At 33.4% G+C, this 21,081-nt stretch overlaps 2 protein-coding genes across 2 annotated transcripts in view; one reads left to right on the plus strand and one right to left on the minus strand.

Annotated features, from left to right (window-relative positions):
- LOC113394249 (uncharacterized) overlaps window positions 1–21,081 on the plus strand; it is a 305,225-nt gene that overhangs the window by 48,799 nt on the left and 235,345 nt on the right. The gene's annotated exons all lie outside the window — the stretch shown is intronic.
- On the minus strand, window positions 3,496–8,499 carry LOC113394256 (uncharacterized). The gene is made up of 2 exons (XM_026631496.2): window positions 7,658–8,499; window positions 3,496–3,940 (listed from the first exon to the last, which is right to left on the minus strand). The coding sequence occupies exons 1-2, from the start codon at window positions 8,468–8,470 to the stop codon at window positions 3,530–3,532; spliced, it is 1,224 nt and encodes a 407-aa protein (XP_026487281.2). The 5' UTR covers window positions 8,471–8,499; the 3' UTR covers window positions 3,496–3,529.

The raw sequence follows: 21,081 nt of genomic DNA on the forward strand, positions 1-21,081 counted from the left end.
ATCACGGCCTGTTTTGTGGTATATGTATTATGAGAATCAAACAGACAGGCTTTCATATTGTATTGGTATCGAAGAATGCTCGACGTATTTCCAGAAGACGTTTCTACGAGACGTCATTCCTATAAAACCGTTGTCTTGCTACTTAGTAGCACGTAATAACGAATATTAGGGAACATAATACTTATGTTACAATAAATATTTGTAAACGTCAATTAAACAACTATCCGTAAGCGAAACGAATCGTTTTTAAAATATCGTTACCGAGCTAAAATAAATAAAACGAACCCGTACAATGAAAGTTACGAATTTTTTAAAAGTATTTCGTATCTCTCGTAAGCATCGGGCGGAAATGATTAAATGAGCTTTAATGAAACTTGATAAAGTAATAAATTATACTCTAAGTCAGTTATCGCAATTTTTTCCAGGAATTGCAAGGTGTTTAATTTATTTATGATATAGGTAGGCGGACGACCAAATGGGCCACCTGATGGTAAGTGGTTACCAACACCAGACAATTTGAGACATTGGTGCTTTAAGAAATATTAACAATTCCTTACATGGCCAATGCGCCACCAACCTTGAGAACCTCAATAATCCTTCCAATCGAAATACAACAATACTATAAGTATTGCTGTTTGGCTGCTGAATGTCTGATGTGGTACCTACCTAGATGGGCTTGCACTAACCCTTACCACTAAGTAGAAGTTTCTAGTGGACAGTATTTTTTTTGTTTGCAGAAAAACGCAAATGTGATACTAATTCATAACAATCTCATGTATGCTCATAAAAATGCACGTTATAAATATTGAATCATGAGTCCCTCATTAGGTATTTAAAGTATGTTGTTATCTGTAGGTATGCTTATAAAAAACACTTGCATGCTTAGTCTGAGATCTCATAATAAATAAAAAAGATCAAAAAAGAATAATCTATACTAATACTAGCGGCTCAGGCTTCGCACGGGTGCAATGCTGATTCTAAATATATCGTTGTGTAATGTTAAAGATCTAGCATACATAGGGGCAGACGGCGGTAAGTCACTTTGTTTTATATTTATAAGGAAGGTCTTGCAGATGGACGTGGATGGATATAGAGGGAGGGGACCATCAAAGAAACGATGGATGAATTGTGTGAAAGATGATATAGCTGGAAAGAACGTTACAAAGAAGTCTGAGGAAGAAGACAAAAGAAGACAAGACCCCAAACAAAATTGGGATAAGAGCAGGAGGATGATGATTTTAAGGATGTAAAATTTGTTTGTATGTAGGACGGAATTTGCGGAACTGAAGATCTTTTAAAAAAAAAACAATTATAATTATTTTGTTATATAATTTTCTGTATAAATAAATTACATCTGCGTAAAGTCGGCTGGGTTGCTAGTTTCATATATTGTGCAAAACATGCATTAAAGGACGTCATTGTGTTTTTATTACACGACCCTTGTGTCTGTAATTACATTGGCCCACTCACCATTCAAACTAACAAACAACATTACAGCGAATTATTATTTTACGGTACAATCATAGTTTTGTGCATATGAAAACTTAAAATATCGAAAAAAAAACGAGTAATATTTTACTAGTTAGAACATTTTCTAATTATAATTTTTTTGAATATTTGTTTTAAAGACAGATTTGGTTAGAGCTCGGAGTCAGCGGTACCCAAACATAAGCTTTTGCAAAGACCAACCAGCAATCACTTTATTTTAAAAACAATTCGTGTCACTCTACAAACATTTATTCGTGTGGACTGTACTAAAACGGAAACTAGAGAAATACAAATCATTTTGGTTCGAACCGAAGTATCGATAATTCCGCGAAAAATTGGTCAAATCTTTTAATCTCCGCTGGACAGAAATACGACTACGAACAAAGAAATATTTAAATTCGGAACGACGATAAATTTCAACCGTTATTTGCTTTTAACTTTACCAATTTATCAATTTTAATGTAACATTAGTATTGAGTCAGTATTTGGCAATTGTCAGACAGGATATAAAAATATATATAATTGTTTTATTAAAACCTGTGTAATTGGTAAAAAAAACATAGTTTCTGTTCAGTTTCCCACGATAGAATCTACATTTCACATTTAATACGATCTTGTAATATTATTCAAAGCGCTTGAAGAGCCAATTTAAATAAAATACACTTACATTTTGTTATAAATACCGCTTATAACGCAATAATGGTGTCGCTTTAAAGGGTATTGTTTTCAAATATAAATTGGCTTTGTGCAAGAACGTCTGGGTAGGTACCATCCGCTCATCATTTATTCTACCGTCAAATAATTTTTATTGTTCTGTTTCACTTTCAAGAGTGAGTGAGCCAGTGTAACTAGTATGGCTATATATGTGTCTATGGTCACTTGACATCAAGCGAAAAATTTTCCCGCCCGAGTACATAAAAAAAAAAAAAAATTGGTCTGTTTAATCTTACTTTTAGTAATACTTAATATTTGGTACCGGTATAATATATGGATTGTACCAAAAATAAATGCATGAAGGCAAGTGCGGTTATTAAAATTAACTTAAATTTGTTGTATCTCACTTCAAATTGTTATATCAAAACAAATCAATTTTATTCAAGTAAACTTCACAATTCCCACAAATCGTCGATATTAAAATACTACCACCGTTTCGGAAAGCAGCCTCCAGCGAGAAGAAACGGCAAGAAACTCGCGTAGTTGCTCTTATCAAATAAACAGATTTACAATGCTGTTTTTTTTTTACAATAATTAGTGTCCTGTGACGGAACCCGAGCCTAAATCCAGACGTTTTTTTCTAAAAAGTACTCTTTTAATGAATAATAAGACTTATTTATTAATTTAGTCTTAATTATAAATAAATCTTATTATTGTCAAATTATTTATTTTTATCAAAGGCAATATAGAATTTATTAAATAAAAAATTTATATGGTATTTGTATAAACTTTTAATTATATAATTAATAACAATTACTGCACAGCCTTGTATCAAAATGATTAGTCGAAGGTCTTTTTTATGATATTGGTAGGCAGGTGGGCAAATGGGCCATCTAATAAACACCAACCTTGGGAATAAAATGTTATGTTCATTGTGCCTGTAGTTACACTGGCTAAGTCACCCTTCGAATAATATAAAGTGTTGCTACTTGGTGGTAGAATATATGGTGAGTGGGTGGTACCTACCCAGAATTAAGACTAGTAGGCCAGACGTAAGTAATCACTAAGGTTACTTACGTTATTTTGCAAGTAACATGTACTTAGCCCTTTTCATTGTTTGATATTTTTACAATAATTACTTTTCAATTATTACATGAAGAATAATTACTTAGTTGTTTTGTGGTTCTGACGGATTCTACAGTCGTTCACAAACAATCTTGTAAAACGAAGATTCAAAACTACATGTAACCTTAAAAGGCTAAAATCGTAAAGCCATAAAATAGTTAGTACAACGATCGGCTGTATACAAACAACCTTTTAGTTTATTTATCGAAAAAAAAAAAAAACAATCGTAAGTAAGTAATTTATTATAAACACAATCATTAGCTTACAGAACTCCCAAATCAATAAAGTCATCTACGATGCCTTGCATTCTATCGTAAAATCTGTCATCGACCTGAATTTTCATCTCCAACAATTCATCCTTGCTTATATCTGGTATATCATCAGTAACGAAAAACATTTGCAACATATACAGCGTATACATTAAGGCATAGTCTAAGCTATGCTTAAAGCATTCCTCGAATTCATCTCTCGGGCACACTGTAGAGACATCAATAGCGAAGTAGTTAAGGAACCTCGTTAAAGTCTCGTAGTATAGATCTTTAAGATAATATAAGTGTTGTTTTCTGAAGTCCCGATCGCTGGCCGCATATATAAAGTATATGAGGTCAATGACCGGACAACCAAAGTATATTTGCTGGAAGTCGATCGGTATTGCTTCTGTTATTTTTCCATCCTGTAAAGTAGAATTGTTTTATTAATATTGACTTGGTATCATATGTGACCAGGTTATGTTAGTTTTGGTACAGGATTGCAATCAGTGGGGAAATATTCGATCGTCTACTTTAAAACACGTACGTCATCAAAATATTTTCAATAATTTTTATTTACATTAATTAGATAAATGTGTAACCTTGTTTTTACTTGGTGGAAGTTATTTTTGTCCAGCTGGGGAGGTACCACTCTCTCATCAGATAATCTGCCGCTAAACAGCAGTAGTCTGTTTTGTTGCGTTCCGGTTTGAAAGATCATACTCACAAGGGACATAACGTATTACCCAAGGCATGTGGTGCATTGGCGATGTAAGGAATGGATAATATTTCTTAAAGCACCGTTGTCTATGGGCTGTGGTCACCACTTACCATGAGGTGGTCCATTTGCCCTACCAATATCATAAAATAAATTCTAATATACATTGAACATTTGTCATATATTTAAAGCTTTACTGATGAGAGAAAAACCGAGACGTGAATCAAATATAAATTCGTAAGATTGAAATATTCCCGCGGTAATTAAATTCGTAATTAAGTTTTAATCATAAAAATTTCCACTTCAAAGATTAACTACGAAAGTTAAATTTACGAGGAGTAAAAGTGTTAAGTAAAACTGTCGACATTAGTGTTAGAATTCTATAAAAAAATACAGCATGATCTCAGATAAGGTAGATTTTTTTTAAAGTCGTTACATATAAAAAAAAATCACTAAAAAACCAATATGTTATGAAAACATTCTTATTCATTGATGATAAATGTACAAAATTTAACCGATGATTGCGGGTTCAAAACCAGGCTAGCATCACTGAATTTTCGTGTGCTTAATATGTATACGTAATTAATCTAATCCAATGAAGGAAAACATCGTCAGAAAACCTGCATGTGTCTAATTTCAATGACATTCTGCCACATGTATATCTAACGACCTGCATTTGAGCTGTGTGATGGAATAATCTGCAAAACCTTTTCAAAAGTGAGTGGAGGCCTAAGTCCAGCAGTGGGATATTTACAGGCTTGTTACTTTACTACATTTAAAAAAAAATACTTTTGTATATATCTGATCAATATTTCCTGATTTGACCTATCAGTAGAAACTTAGGGATAAGATTGTATTGAATTAAGTTAAATATAATTATAACTATCTTTAAATCTTGTAAATAGCTCACTGCTGGGCTAAGGGCATCTTCTCTTTTTAAGCAAATGTTTAAGAGCTATTTACCACGATAATCTTGGTGGAGTGCTTTGTCATATACTCTACCGTCAAACGGGTATAGCTAATTAGTATTTTTGTAATCCGATTTGAAAGGTAACTGATTCAGTGAAACTACAAACACAAGGGACGGAAAAATTTAGTTTCCAAAGTTTCTTAGCATATTCACGATGTAAGGCATGACTAATATATCTTACAGTCCCAATGTCTATGTGCGATAATGACCACATACCATTAGGTAGCCCATTCGCCAGTCAGTCTACCTACTTGAAATAAAAAAAAATCCATTGCGGCTTAATAGAACAAACATGATATAATAAAAAATTGAATCCGACACATGGATGATTCATTACGATATTTTCCTAAACTTAAACACATACATAAAAACTCATTTCCGCCCTATTAGTGAGACATCTCGTCTGTACTCATATAAACACGAGTTTATATTCCAAAACAACTTGAATAGACTCATGTTGTCAATGTACTAATTATTGATTTATATAACTGGGTGCCAATTAGGTAAATTGCTTGTGAAATGTATTGCATTGTACTTATATATTGTAAATTGACTGTGTATAATATATGAGTATAATCAGCCTGTAAATTTCCTACTGCTGGGCTAAGGCCTCCTCTCCCGTTGAGGAGAAGGTATGGAGCATATTCCACCACGCTGCTCCAATGCGCGTTGGTGGAATACACATGTGGCAGAATTTCGTTGAAATTAGACACATGTAGGTTTCCTCACGATGTTTTCCTTCACCGCCGAGCACGAGATGAATTATAAACACAAATTAAGCACATGAAATCTCAGTGGTGCCTGCCTGGGTTTGAACTCGAAATCATCGGTTAAGATGCACGCGTTCTAACCACTGGGCCATCTCGGCTCATAATATATGAGTGTTTACTAAGTAAAGAGAAAGGGTAACGATTAACGGTCCTAACTATTTTGGTTTAAGGGGTGATTAGTTAACAATGTCTTGTCTTCTTCTTTCAAATGGTGATGATGATGATGAGACAGAGATAAATCAGGATCAGAGAGTTCGTCTTTTGTTCGTCCTTATTGGTGGAATTAATATATTTAGTAATCGTTTTAAGATTAATACATATTATTAAATTTATAAAAAATAGATTATATTGTAAATAAAATTTAAGCATCGAAATGGATTAATTTATACATCCATAAAAATAAAATTAACTTGAATTTTTATACGAATACAAAACTAGCTGTTTGGTATGCAACCTTTGCTTTCATTAGAGGAGAATTAAATAAAAAGAAAAACAATAAATTAGACGTAAATAATTCTGACGATTTTTATTACTGACATCGTAAAACTCACTATCTTAAAACAGTTGTTCAGCTTAAACGAGCTATGTCGTTCTGGCGACATCGAAGTTTGTACTGATCGACTATCAATCAGGAGACGAGAACGTAAAGGTAGAAAATTGGAGGGAAAATTGATATCATTTTTATCTTTCATTCGTTATCGTTTAAGTTACACGAGTGTATGATATGGAGGAGTAAAATAATCTTGTTACATATATCGCGATCACAAGTGAAGGCACGATGGATGCATGACGTTTTTGGCTGAAGAATTTGTAGTTGAGGCCCACCATAACCATAGAAATTTCGCGTGTATTTATGTTGTGCCTTACTTAGAAGGTAAATATAACAAGGAGACTCCGAAATAATTCAAAATCACCTTAATATTATAAAATGTAAGTAATGAAAGGAAGAATGAATGTTTTTAATATCTGCTCCAAATAATGCGTGTCTTATTTCTTGAAAATAGAGGAGTTAATTGCTTACTGTGTGACATGATACTTTAGTATTATTGTCATCATATGAAATGTACCTATATAGAATTAATCATTTTAAGACTTTGTCGTATTAAATTTTTTTCTTCTAAAAGTTCCGGTTCGGTTATGTTCTTACTTCTTAGTGCCTGTCATTATTTCAATATTTTAACAGACTGCCGCGCTAGTATAGTGGTTAGTGAAAAAAACTGCAAACACTGAGGTCCTAGATTCAAATGGGCTGGACCAATAAAAATGAGTTTTTTTTGTCGTAGCTCAATGTGAATGTTGAGATTGCATGCACTCCAAAGAACGGATTCAAACAAATCGTGATGGATTGACTTCCCTTCGGATTATTTTATATAGGAAATAGAACATTACTTTATTTATGACACAATAAAGAGTACAACCAGTTTGCGCACACATTTGAGCACGATAAAACACAGCGATAGTCGATAGGAAAAAATACTAAAGCGTCAACTTGGTACTTTGGAAAATGAGATATAAAGTAAAAACATTAAACCTCATTTCCCAAAGGTACTATTATGGCGCTTAAGCTTTTCTTCCTTTCCACTGACAATATATCCTATTGATTAGTCTCTAATGATCGGTATGACCGATAACGGATCACTCAATAGGATAACGATAAACATTTAATAATTAAACATTTACTTACTTCTTCTTTAAATAATATATTGTTCATTTTATAATCTCCATGACAGAGGCATTTGATTTGCGAATGCAGTCCATTCATATATTTGGGATATTTGTCTAAAGAATACTCGAAAAATTTTGATATTTTTTCTTTCGTGACATCATTAAATTTAGAAACGGAAAGTTCACACGTTTTAGTAACAAATTCGTTCCAATAGTCATCATATACCATCGATTGTTTTATCGTTTTAATCTTCGTTTCAAAATATTCTGGTCTCTTTTTTTGTAAAACGAACGATAATCCGTGCAACTTGGCCAATTGTTCTATAGATAACTTTGCAAATTCAATGGACATTACATCCATTCTGAACATTGTTTTAAAGTTCTTTTTAGTTAAGTTTTCAAGTATTATAACTTCATTGTTTGTTTCTTCATAACTTTTGACCATTTTGAATCTATCCTCGGCCGGAATGTTTACGTTTTCTTGTAATACGTCGAATACTTTACCGAGTTCTTTGTAAAAAAATGCTTCCTTCTTGTAAACTTCTGGTATGGAATATATTCTGAAGTCATCGTTTTGAATAATGCGTTTTAGAAATATATTATTTTCATTTTTTTTTTCACTCGTTTCGCCGTCGATATCTATTTCGTATAGTTCACCTAAGAAATTGTTACCACCGGTAGTTATTTTACGAACAGTTACATTGTAATGTACGTATTTTACTCTGGTTATAATTTCTTGTATCGTTTTTTTTAGGGCTTCGGAAAACTCTTCATTCAATAAGATCTTATCGCACTTGTAATTATCTTTATTCATATCTGTATTATTATCCATGATATAAAATTCGATCACTTTATAATTATGGCGAAAATGGTATCTATATTTTAGTTAAATAGATTACAATTGTGCACTTCAACATAAACAAAAATAACACACCAATTTTGAGCAAAATGTTTAATAAATCAAAAATAAGTTTTATATATAAAACGCTTTATACGATATTATTAATAATTTCGCTTAGTGACAAGTTTAAGAACTATAAACAACACAATCGAAATGAATCACTGATAAAAATACCGATATCAACACGCCACAGACAAAATCGACGAACTGACTGTCAGCTATCTTCAAGTTTCCCGATGCTCGTTTATTGCACAACTATTCTCAATATAGAGGTACACAAACGAAGCCTTTTTATGTTGAAGGAGTAGAGTTCAAAATTGCCTGTTAACAGATTTGTTTTTACTCTGTGTTAAAATGATTTATACCGTTATATTTAGTTGGACGTTTCACGTGTATGTTATCGGTGTGAAAGAGATGGAAGTATTCGATTGTCATTATGATTTTATTTTGTTAGATGTTTTTAGTAAATTTGTTTGAACATACGTTACAAATTATTGTGTAACTTATTATGGTTACGATTTTTGAAATCTGAAATATACTTAATTATAATTTGATTATAATACTGATAAACTCTATCAATGAAAAATAAATGCGCATATATTGACTAATGATTATCAAATTATAATTGTTGTTATTTACGAGGCAAAGTAATAACAAATGACCGCGTTGAATTTCACGTTATTTATATGAAATAAGTTCCCACCATTTATCCCCCCCATTTATTCTTAATTTATATAAATCCTTTCAATGCCGATGCTTCTACAATTTATAAAATCTATAAATATTATAATACAAGGTAGCAATCTGCTTCTGTCTGTCCACTAACTTCTAAACCACTCAACGGATTTTGGTGCGGTTTTCACTAGTAAGAAGAGCGATAAACTAGAATAAAGGAGTTTTTAATAGTAACGAAGATAAAGGTTTTAATGTATATTTTGTACTAAATGACTAAACTGGGACTGTGTTTTATCTAAAAAAACTGTTTTTGTACGTTTACACGGCTAAAGCGTGTCAAATGTATGTATATCTTAAAATTGATTTGTAACGATGTACTAGTAAATTTTAACTATTAAAATGGCCTACAGAAAAGTCAGATAGCGTTTGTCTATATTTTAAGGTACACTTTTAGTTGGTTAAATTATATGGTAACATCTAACACCTTGCTCATTAAATTTGGTTCTACTAGCGGACAAATTTTGATCCATGTTTCACTGTAAAATTACGATTCAATGTTTTTTTTATTTTTACTTATATTTCTCATTTATGACATGCACATAAACTAATAAATAAACAGACTTTGTAAAATAAATAACTTGTAACCTTAATATTTTCGCGCTATGGGCGATTTTCATTTGTTTTAAATTTGATTTGATTCAGTAGAGCCGAGATGGCCCAGTGGGTAGAACGCGTGCATCTTAACCGATGATTTCGGGTTCAAACCCAGGCAGGCACCACTGAATTTTCATGTGCCTAATTTGTGTTTATAATTCATCTCGTGCTCGGCGGTGAAGGAAAACATCGTGAGGAAACCTGCATGTGTCTAATTTCAACGAAATTCTGCCACATGTGTATTCCGCCAACCCGCATTGGAGCAGCGTGGTGGAATAGGCTCCAAAACCTTCTCCTCAAAGGGAGAGGAGGCCTTTAGCCCAGCAGTGGGAAATTTACAGGCTGCTAATGCTAATGCAGTAGTTTGCCTGTAATCAGGTTGTACTACTGCCTGATCTATTATTAGGGACTATTTAACATTAGCGTATTTTGTCAGTAAACACTAATAATAAATTCATTAAATATACTTAGATGTTATGGTACAATGTTATAAAATTTTTAATTGACTACCAGAGGTTTTAAAAGTTGTTATATATTTATCATCGAAGGTGTTGAATTCAGTGAAATAAAAGTCGTACTGGTAATGCTTTAGAAATATTACGAAATATTTAAAAACACGCGTAAATTTTTGACTGTATTGCAGATTGTTTTGGCACGATCAAGTCGAGTACCGGCGAATATATTCAGTTGGACAATGTTTATAGATTACGTCGGTTAAATGAAAATAATTGATAAAATCCTGTACGTATCAAAATACGTCCATTTAACCAAAATGTTCAGTTACTTACCCGCTTCTGATTCCGGATTGTTACTGAGAATTTTCCAAAAGAAAAACCCAAGAGTTTTTTATCAGCCTGATCTGGAATCTGTAGCCTGATAACTAGCTACTCGACCAGCAATATTGTCAACTAGCCAAGTCAAGCTAAATTATATCCATATATATACTACAGAATGTCTTACAACGTTCAAAGTTTTTCAGTCGTTAGCCAATACAAACCGCTATGTCCATGCATTTTAAATCTGTAATATCTTCGAAAATATTCATTTGAATTACATGCTGTAAGGGGTCATATTGATCAATATTACATGCACAATGTATTTAATCGTAATATATAATATAATAACGCCTTGAAAATAAGCCATTATGTCTCGTAAAAAGTAAAGGATAAAAAATGGTTATTGTGGGTTATCCCTAAGAGATAGACATACCAGCGCGGACTTTTTTAAGGTGTACAATACTGTTGTACATTATTTTGATCTATCTCGTAGGGTTGAGCCAGCATTTGCAATGTATCACTTTGGAAACCTCGAAATTATCACTGTTTCTCTACTATATTGTGCATGTATTATACATATAAACGTTTCTCTTGAATCAATCTATCCATTAAAAAAACCGCATCAAAATCCGTTGTGTAATTTAAAGATCTAAGCATACATAGGAACAGACAGAGGTAAGCGACTTTGTTTTATACTAGGTAATAATATGTAACAGTGACGGTAGGGTCATTGCGCGAAACAGTAGTCAATAAAATAAACGATAAACTATATATATGTGACTTTTAAAACGTGATATTCTCAATAACATTTCTCTTCACTAAAGCCTTTCTAAAATGAACAAGAGTTACAAATATCAAGCGGCTCAGCGGTCTAGGTTCTGAACAAATCTTATCCCTTGAAATTTATCTAAGAAGGATACCTTAGGATTGATATACAGATTGTATTATTGTACGATTTTTTGTAGTGTATCGTCGTGTTGAGCCCTTAAGAAGATTTTTATTTATTGAACGAAATTAAAGCAAAATATATTTTATATAACTAAATTCTTCCAAGCGCTCTTGAATCGTCATTATAAAAATTAAATTAAATTTAAACTTATTATATTTATTTTTTAGTGATAATTTTATTAACATCACAGAAGAGTACTTTATACATACGTATATGTATAATGTATGTACTATTTTGTGAATTATTGAACATTTTTTTATACGGTATTCACACGGTAAGTGACCAGCGCCACCCAAAGACATCGGTGCTGTAAGAATCATTGTTAACATCATGTGCCATCAACTTTGAGAACTAAGAAATTATTTGACCTGATCTTATAAGTACACTGGCTCACTTACTCTTCGAACCAGAAGAGAAGACTTCTAATTTTATGTTTGACAGTAGAATATATATGGTCGGTATCTATACAGACGTGATTGTAGGACCTACCACCGAATATACTATACATCTAGTTGCTTCTCCACATGAATGTATATATTATCATAATGTACCACTTGGTGGTAGGGCTTTGTGCGAGCCGGTCTGGGTAGGTACCACCCACTCATCAGATACTCTACCGCCAAATAACAGTACTCTGTATTGTTGTGTTCCGGTAAGAAGGGTGAGTGAGTCAGTGTAATCACAGGCACAAGGGACATAACATCTTAGTTCCCAAGGTTGGTGGCACATAGGTGATGTAAGGAATGGTTAATATTAAGCCCTCTCCGATCTGCTTGATCCTTTGGCTTTGCGTAGAGATGTTGGATCGCTCTGCATCTTCTACAGAATTTATCACGGGGAATGTTCCGAGGAATTGTTCGGATTAATCCCGGCTGCTGAATTTCACCTTCGGACATCTCGTCAATATTCCAAATATCACCCGCACCACCTAGATGTCCGAAAATCCACAACAGCGCGATTTTTAAGACACTTTCTGCCTCGCACAACCACTCTGTGGAACCAGCTTTCGCCGGCGGTTTTTCCGAACCGATACGACTTAGGAACCTTCAAGAAAAGAGCGTACTCTTTCCTGAAAGGCCGGCAACGCACCTGCAAGCCCCCCGGTGTTGCAGATGTCCATGGGCGGTGGTAGTCACTTTCCATTAGGTGAGCCTCCTGCTCGTTTGCCACATCTAACATAAAAAAAAAAAAAAATTCTTACAGCGCCTTTGTCTATGGGCGGTGGTGACCAATTACCATCAGGTGGCCCATATGCTCGTCCGCCAATCAAGGCCATGAAAAAAAAAATGTATTGCAATCGCTCAAAAATATATTTATTTCATTAACAAAATTCTATGTTTTTAATTATTTTACTCGTTATTAATCTATTAGTTTCCTTTAATCATAAATTCGTCCAATAATCATCAATTTCCGTCGTCCCGTGACGTATTTACGCTTAAATCCGAGATAGTAACACTGAGTATTCACGTCCCCAATTTGTGTTTAATATTGATTTCGCGTTTAGGGGTAAAATAAACTATTACAAAGAAACATGCATGTGCAATTTATATATTAACTAACCCGCAACAGAGCTGTGAAATTAGTATTATAGTATAGTTGTTATAGTATAGAGACCTGTCTAGACTGAGAACACTTACGTAATATTACTGGTAGCATTGTTGAATTATATGTGTATCTTATCATCATCTTATATACTTATTTATGATTATATGCCTTTATGAAACCTTGTTCGGGTAGGTACCACCTGATCTTCATAATAACTACCGCCAAAGAGCAATAGTTTTATGTACTCCTGTGTGATGGGTGAGTAGTAAGTGAGCCACTGCAATTACAGGCACAAGGGCATAACATCTTAGATGTAAAAGAATGATTAACATTTCCACAACGGTGACGTCTATGAGCGGTGGTGAACATTTATCATCAGGTGGCACCTACGTATATGACATAAAATAAACAAAAAAGAATGAAATATAATTATATAAAAACTGTGATTTATACACTGAAAAAGTGAACTCTTCGAAAAAAATGTTACCAGAAGGAAAATACTATAAAAAGAAAAATATTTTTTAATTAAACGTCTTTAATGATAAACCAAGGCTTCACTGAGTACACGTTTCTGAGTGGCTGGCTGATTTAGGAGACTTCTGTCATTGCTGTTTACACAAAACAAATGAAAATGCCCGTGACAAAGGCGCACTTTGAGCCGTAGCAACGTTAATATCGTGACTTGGACCATTTACTTGTAGGAATATTATCCTCTGGCCTTTCTTTGAATATCGCCTCGCCCATTAAATTATATTCCGCTATGTTTTACACGCTAATTTTCCTGTTTCTTACGCATTCTATTTTTATATGTTGTTGTCAATGTTTCAATAAATATTTTCAATCTCACTATTTCAATAATCAGTTTGACTAATACTCCATACCATTTGCTGTTCTTAATCTTGTCACTTTTCCGCCATCACTTCTATAACATAAATAAAACTTTAACTTAACTTTTCCAATTTGATTACTTAAATATTTGATCTAAATTTAACAATAGCATAACATAAACATAACATAATCAGCCTGTAAATTTCCCACTGCTGGGCTAAGGCCTCCTCTCCCGTTGAGGAGAAGGTATGGAGCATATTCCACCACGTTGCTCCAATGCGGGTTGGTGGAATACACATGTGGCAGAATTTCGTTGAAATTAGACATACGCAGGTTTCCTCACGATGTTTTCCTTCACCGCCGAGCACGAGATGAATTATAAACACAAATTAAGCACATGAAAATTCAGTGGTGCCTGCCTGGGTTTGAACCCGAAATCATCGGTTAAGATGCACGCGTTCTAACCACTGGGCCATCTCGGCTCTTAACAATAGCAACAATAGCAACACTCTAAAAAAAAATCTAGTGAAATGTTTCATACAACCAAAAAGTATATATCTTTGGTGAACTTGTGCTGGATTTCGAAAATAAAACCTGAGATTCATTTCATGGTTCTCCTCTAGTCCAAGCTCAAATAGATATACCTTTTGTTTGAGAATAGTGACTATATATTTATATTTATTTACACGATTACAGCCACGAAACAATAGACTTGCCCCATTTGTAAAGTGGCTGATACTCACACCGAATCGTAACAATTATTAGGGCTAATTAATACAATTAAAATTCTACATTTAATTTTGATCGCTACAAAATTAAACTTATCATAAGACGAGGATTTAAATCTAGTATATAGGATCTTAGGCGTTTACAATATTGTCGTTATGAGAATAAGATAATAAAATAAACATTAGGATTTTAACAATCTAATAACTGATTTTTTTAACTACAGTTGAACGCTACACAGTGATCTCACTTAGAATATTAGTTGTCGAAACATCGAACCGAGTTATCGGGATATAGTTTGAATTTTATAATCAGTTTTGCGCTTCACTTTAGAGCCGAGATGGCCCAGTGGTTAGAACGCGTGCATCTTAACCGATGATTTCGGGTTCAAACCCAGGCAAGCACCGCTGAATTTTCATGTGAATTTTCAATTCTCTCAAAGGGAGAGCAGTTCGCGTACGTATAATAATAATGTACTAAAATCTTCAAAACTACATTTTATAATATAAGTTTTATATTTGTTTAATACTTTTTCTATTCACTTATTGTTATAGAAGTCACTAAATTGGACGCCAGACACAATGTCATTAGTCATCGAACAAACCATCGTGAGTTCGTCTCATGCAAAATTCGGGTTACGGTGTGACACTAGGACTGATGTATTCGCACCGGTCCAACCTTGGTCGAATCGACCCGTTTCACGAGCATTACGACATCACTTTACCGTTTTATTCAATACTGTCTTTCGATTCGCCCTTTTAACACCGATCGAACCTATTACAATGGATTTTCAAAGAGCGCGATCGAAATTCTTAAAGGTCAAACTTTTTAATATAATGCTACAATTTGATAATGTTCGCTTTAATTTTTATTTTTTATTTTGTGGACTATTATGATTCTGAACTTAGTTACGCAAGGAGTCGAGTTGAAACCTGGGTCGATGCAAAAAGGTTATTAGGGCAATTTGTCGTGAAAATTATTCCAAATTAGGTAGCGGCTATTGTTGCACTCTGTGATTCAGAAAACATGTAAAAACCATAGTTCCTTTGCCATATGATTGACATCCTCCAGTTTTGTTTTACTGGTTTATCGTATGACAGTTCCATAGTGTAACATATCTCGCAATAGAAGTATTTAAAATTAGACGCGTGACGTGCCTAATATTCAGTTAGTAGGACAATTATTACTTACGATGTTTTATATGTTCTTACTTTTATTTCTATACACGCAAACATAAACTAACATAATAATTTGATACTAATTAGTAAGTCACAAACAAGATTATACGTATATACTTTTGTACATAGAGGCATGCAACGCATACGAGTTAAAATATCCGCATTGTATAAACGAACCTACAGGCGACATCTATCGTTATATATTTCCGGAAAACGTTAAATAAATTACTCAGTGGACCTAATTGCACTAATTATTTTGTATTTAACGACGCTTCGAGGTTCAAACGATCCGTAATTCATCAAACTTGCAACCAACAGAACGCGGTCGTTTTAAATGGTAGTCATTAATTATTATGGAATCGTGTACTCAGGGTTACCGCGATTTTAGTAGATTTAATAATTATCTAAACTAAAGCAATTAATATTTCGACCGTAAATATTATTATTATATTTTTTAATATACTTTCCGGTGTTTTTTTACGATATTAATCATATTTTTCACTTTAGTTTCGTGAGTTTTGTTATTTCCTAGTTGTCGAGGTAGACGTAACGGTAGCATGTGAAGCGACAGAAAAGGTACCAATGTTTTGGCATTCCAGAGTACGAGGGCGCGTAAATACTTAAAATTAATAACTGATATAGGTAATATTTGAAGTGATTCTTAATCTTGAAAGTTGTAAACAACATTGTGCACTGATTTATGGACGTTCATATTCACGATTCAAATGAAGTTTGCCTGATTATAAAATAGTTGCAAAATATTTTATGTCTAGTTACTTACATTCTGTACGGAACACTCGTACCTATCCTCAAACATTTTTCCAATTCCGGTATTCTCAGTCTTCTCATACGTAAGTTGAAAATCAAAGGCGATTTCTGAAATATATAATAGACAATTCTATTAAAGGTAAGCAAAACTTAACCTTCTTTTGAATATAGTAATGGTTTCTATTTAGTGTGAGCAAATAAATATTTTCAAAATATCACAACCCTACGTTTGGAATAGCTGTCATTATGGCGGAAGATTTATTTATTTTATTCAGGGACAAGGTCATTGTTGACGGACCGTACGATTCCCTTCTGCGTGTTGTTCTTTTCAATTTATCCACATTATCATAATTTTCTTGAGCTTTCGATGCGGTTTCAATACTGCTCTTCAATTCTAGTGAATATAAAGTAACGCGGATTGAAGTAAAATTATATAATGTAATAAAATTGAAGAATTGGATTGAATTTTATAATTAAATAATCTGTTTTTTGTCTTCCATTAAGATGATGAATACATATTTTTTGTTACCAATCTCTATCCACGTCTTCAACCGCGTTTTAGTTTCTCATTCTCCCCACGCTAGCAACAGCCCCACTGCTAGGGCTGTTAAACTTTTAAATAACTTCCTACTTTGTTGTCGAGATGTAGACATATTTTGTGATCCCTTTTATAATATATTCAAACAATTCTATATATTCCAGAATTTTAAAGATGTTTTGTAGTTCCTAAATAGATTTAAGCTTATTTTTGTTTACTTTTTTTTATAAATTTTATTTTTACTAAATTTTTTCTCTTTTGTTAAGTAATTAGTGTACATAAAAGCAACTTGGTGTAATTACTGTAATGCTTTTATTTTTCAAATAAAGATTATTATTATTATTATTATTAGAGGGGGGGGGGGTTAGGTTTAGCTATCATGTAATTCATGACCCCATTCATGATTATTGGTTTAAATAGTTATCATTTTTGGCAACGTGATTTATAAATGCGGTTTTCCATTCATTTTTTTTATCATACAAAACTAGACGAGATATTTGCCCTACTAATCGTAGGTGGACATTTTCACTCGGAGACATTGGAACTGTATGTCTTTTGTGCTCTAAATTAAACTAGTTTAAATACAAATGATTGCTATTTGGAGATGCAATCATTTGTGAGAAGGTTACCCTGACATGGGAGTACGCGAAGTCATTTGATTTCAATGTTTGTATCATTGAAAACTGCAATTATTATATTTAGAAAAGCGTATACAGTAAAAAAAATCATCAAAGCAGCGTACAGAGTAACTGTAAGATAGATTGGAAATTTTACGATCCGGTTGACTCTATCGAATGTTTTTTGTTTTTTTACAGAACTATTCAGATAACCAATTTTTCTCCCCTTCACCTATAAAACAAGATACGATTATAGACATTCGAATTTCGACTTTGGTAATAAATAAATTAATAAAAATTAAGAGTTATTCTGTGATTCTTTTTTGATTTAAAGCCTCTCAGTGTTGGAAACTTCACGACCTGTTAATGTTCCGTCATAATGGAATTAGCGAAGATTTTACTTAACTACTTGGACATAATGTCTCAATAGATAACACTTAGCAAACTTGATTGATTGAACTATTTTAACTACAATCGATATTTTTATGTTTTGGTTAAATTGCTAAAGTTTTATCTCGATCAGATAATAAGTTTTGACATCAACAAACAAACTTACTTATTATATAAATTGTAGATCCGAGATAGCCGTGAAGATGCAACAATTGGATCTTCATCGATGATAGGGGGTTGAAATTGAAGGTCAGTCAGGCAGGGTTTTGAAGATAAAAATATCATAAATAATCAGCCTGTAAATTTCCCACTGCTGGGCTAAGGCCTCCTCTCCCGTTGAGGAGAAGGTATGGAGCATATTCCACCACGCTGCTCCAATGCGGGTTGGTGGAATACACATGTGGCAGAATTTCGTTGAAATTAGACACATGCAGGTTTCCTCACGATGTTTTCCTTCACCGCCGAGCACGAGATGAATTATAAACACAAATTAAGCACATGAAAATTCAGTGGTGCCTGCCTGGGTTTGAACCCGAAATCATCGGTTAAGATGCACGCGTTCTAACCACTGGGCCATCTCGGCTCTTAAATATTAAATCGCTGAGATGGCCCAGCGGTTAGAATGCGTACATCTTAACCGATGATTTCGGGTTCATACCCAGGCATGCGCCACTGAATTTTCATGGGCTTAATTTGTATTTTTATTTGTAATTTTAATTTCAACGAAATTCTACCACATGTGTAATCCACCAACTCGCATTGGTGCAGCGTGGAGGAATATGCTCCAAACATTCTCCTCAAAGGGAGAGGAGTCTTTAGCCCAGCAGTGGGAAATTTACAGGCTGTTAATGGAAAAAATGTAACACTGATGAACCTGAGGCTCATCCTCCGTCATGTTATTATTATTATTATTTATTTATTATTATTAATTTTGTTCATTCCAAAGACCATACTACCTAAAATATGAATTGAGTTTTTAGATAGATTTTCACATTTGTTCACTAGATCAAAAGTGTGTTTTAGCTTTAAATAATACAAATTGATTAAAAAATGAAACTGCAAATAATATTGTAACGGAGAATTATTTTATCCATACGTCAATAGAACGACCATTTTTAAAATAGCGGAAGATCACAAATGTAGATCTAAGTGATTCTCTTTAGCGGAGGAATCCGAAGAATTTTCAAATAATAGACACAATAGTTACAGCCGGAACGACGGGCATCTACGAGCACGGAGTTTAACGACTATATAAGTGAAATTAAATTTATGAAAGAAATAAGAGATAAAGGCAAGAGTTCATAAATAAATAACATGTCCTGCATTCGCTTCGATTTTTATAATAATAATAATAATACACTAGTATTATTTTTAAACAATTCTCTTGAGATAGAATACACATTAGCGGATCCTCTCACTCACAAGCATACAGACACACAACACACACACACACACACATCACGCACGTTCATCGTACATAAATAATATTGTGATATGGAAAAGCGCAGCCCGACGAGGTAATTTTTAGATTAGAATTGTTAGAATGACTGGCCAGTAGCTGTTATTAAAATATTACCAATTGAACAACGTAAAATCTAATCCTTTATTCCTATAATCGTTCTGTACACGTGTTGTACTGCGATTCGTGTTATATTTTTTCTATAATTTTGATTAGCGTTATTTTATGTTGTGTATTTTTAATATTACATATTGGCCTTAAAAGCGTTAACAGAGCTATTCTTTGTCGAATGCTGCCAACGGATACACAAAATTTTATGGGCCAGCACTAGGAAATGCCAAAAGAATTTCCATGTTATTGGTCACGAAAATTCGCAATTTCGTTTAATAATTATTCTTGCATAAGTTTTTCTATCATGAATCGATATTGCAAACAAAAAATATAAAAGCAAAACTTCTGTTAATTAAAAGTTCATGATCCCGATTTTATGACGAATAAAATATTTCGAGCTAAAATGGATTTTACTTTGGCGTAATAAAAAAAAAAAATCAGCTGCACGCTGTGAAATAGCATTTATTGAATACATTTTATTTACGTTATCGAATTTTCGAGTATAAATTTTCTAGATTTCCAATAATCAGGACATAAAACTGTAGCCAGATATCAGCTGTCATAAATGAACTCTATATTATATATTATTTATTATTGTAATGGCTATGTTTGTATATTTGTTGAATTTAGCTGTAATCTAGGTATAACCCGCATGCGATATCCTTTTGGAACTGATACGTGTGCGTTCCTCCCGGTAATTGTAGAGTCGGCAAATTCGTGATTGGATGATAATGATGTCGTCCTAGCTGGTTTCAGCCACTGTGGCCAATTTCAAGACCAGCCAACTACACATGATATATTATGGGGCACAAGTATGTGCAAACAGAGGTCCATTAGTCTCATAATCAGATGAAATGGCAAATCAGACACGATTGGAAAGAGTTCAGACGCAGGATTAATGACTTTACGTGTTTTCCGATGCATGGGAGTGTAGACACTTCTAGCTCCCAAACTCCGGGCTGTTACTAAGAATTTTTCTATAGAAAAACTAATTAACCTTTGATCAACTCCTTGAACCTCGGGATTTGTGGCCTTATATCTAGCAACTAGAGCTGAATAAGAAGCAGTGGAGAGAGACGTAATATTTTGGAAGGTCAATTTTGGCAGTTAGAAATACTTTTACTTGGCGGTATAGCTTTGTGTAAGCTTGTTTGGGTAGGTATCACTCATTATATATTCTACCGTCATGCATCAATACCTAATATTGTTGTGTTCCAGTTTGAAATGTGAGTAAGCCAGTGTAACTGCAGGTACAAGGGACATGACAGCTCAATTCACAAGGTTGGTTTCAAAATATTCTAATGTCTGTCTTTGCTAAACAAAAAATC

The sequence above is a fragment of the Vanessa tameamea genome, chromosome 16 (genome assembly GCF_037043105.1).
Source record: "Vanessa tameamea isolate UH-Manoa-2023 chromosome 16, ilVanTame1 primary haplotype, whole genome shotgun sequence".
Taxonomy (NCBI): Eukaryota; Metazoa; Arthropoda; class Insecta; order Lepidoptera; family Nymphalidae; genus Vanessa; species Vanessa tameamea.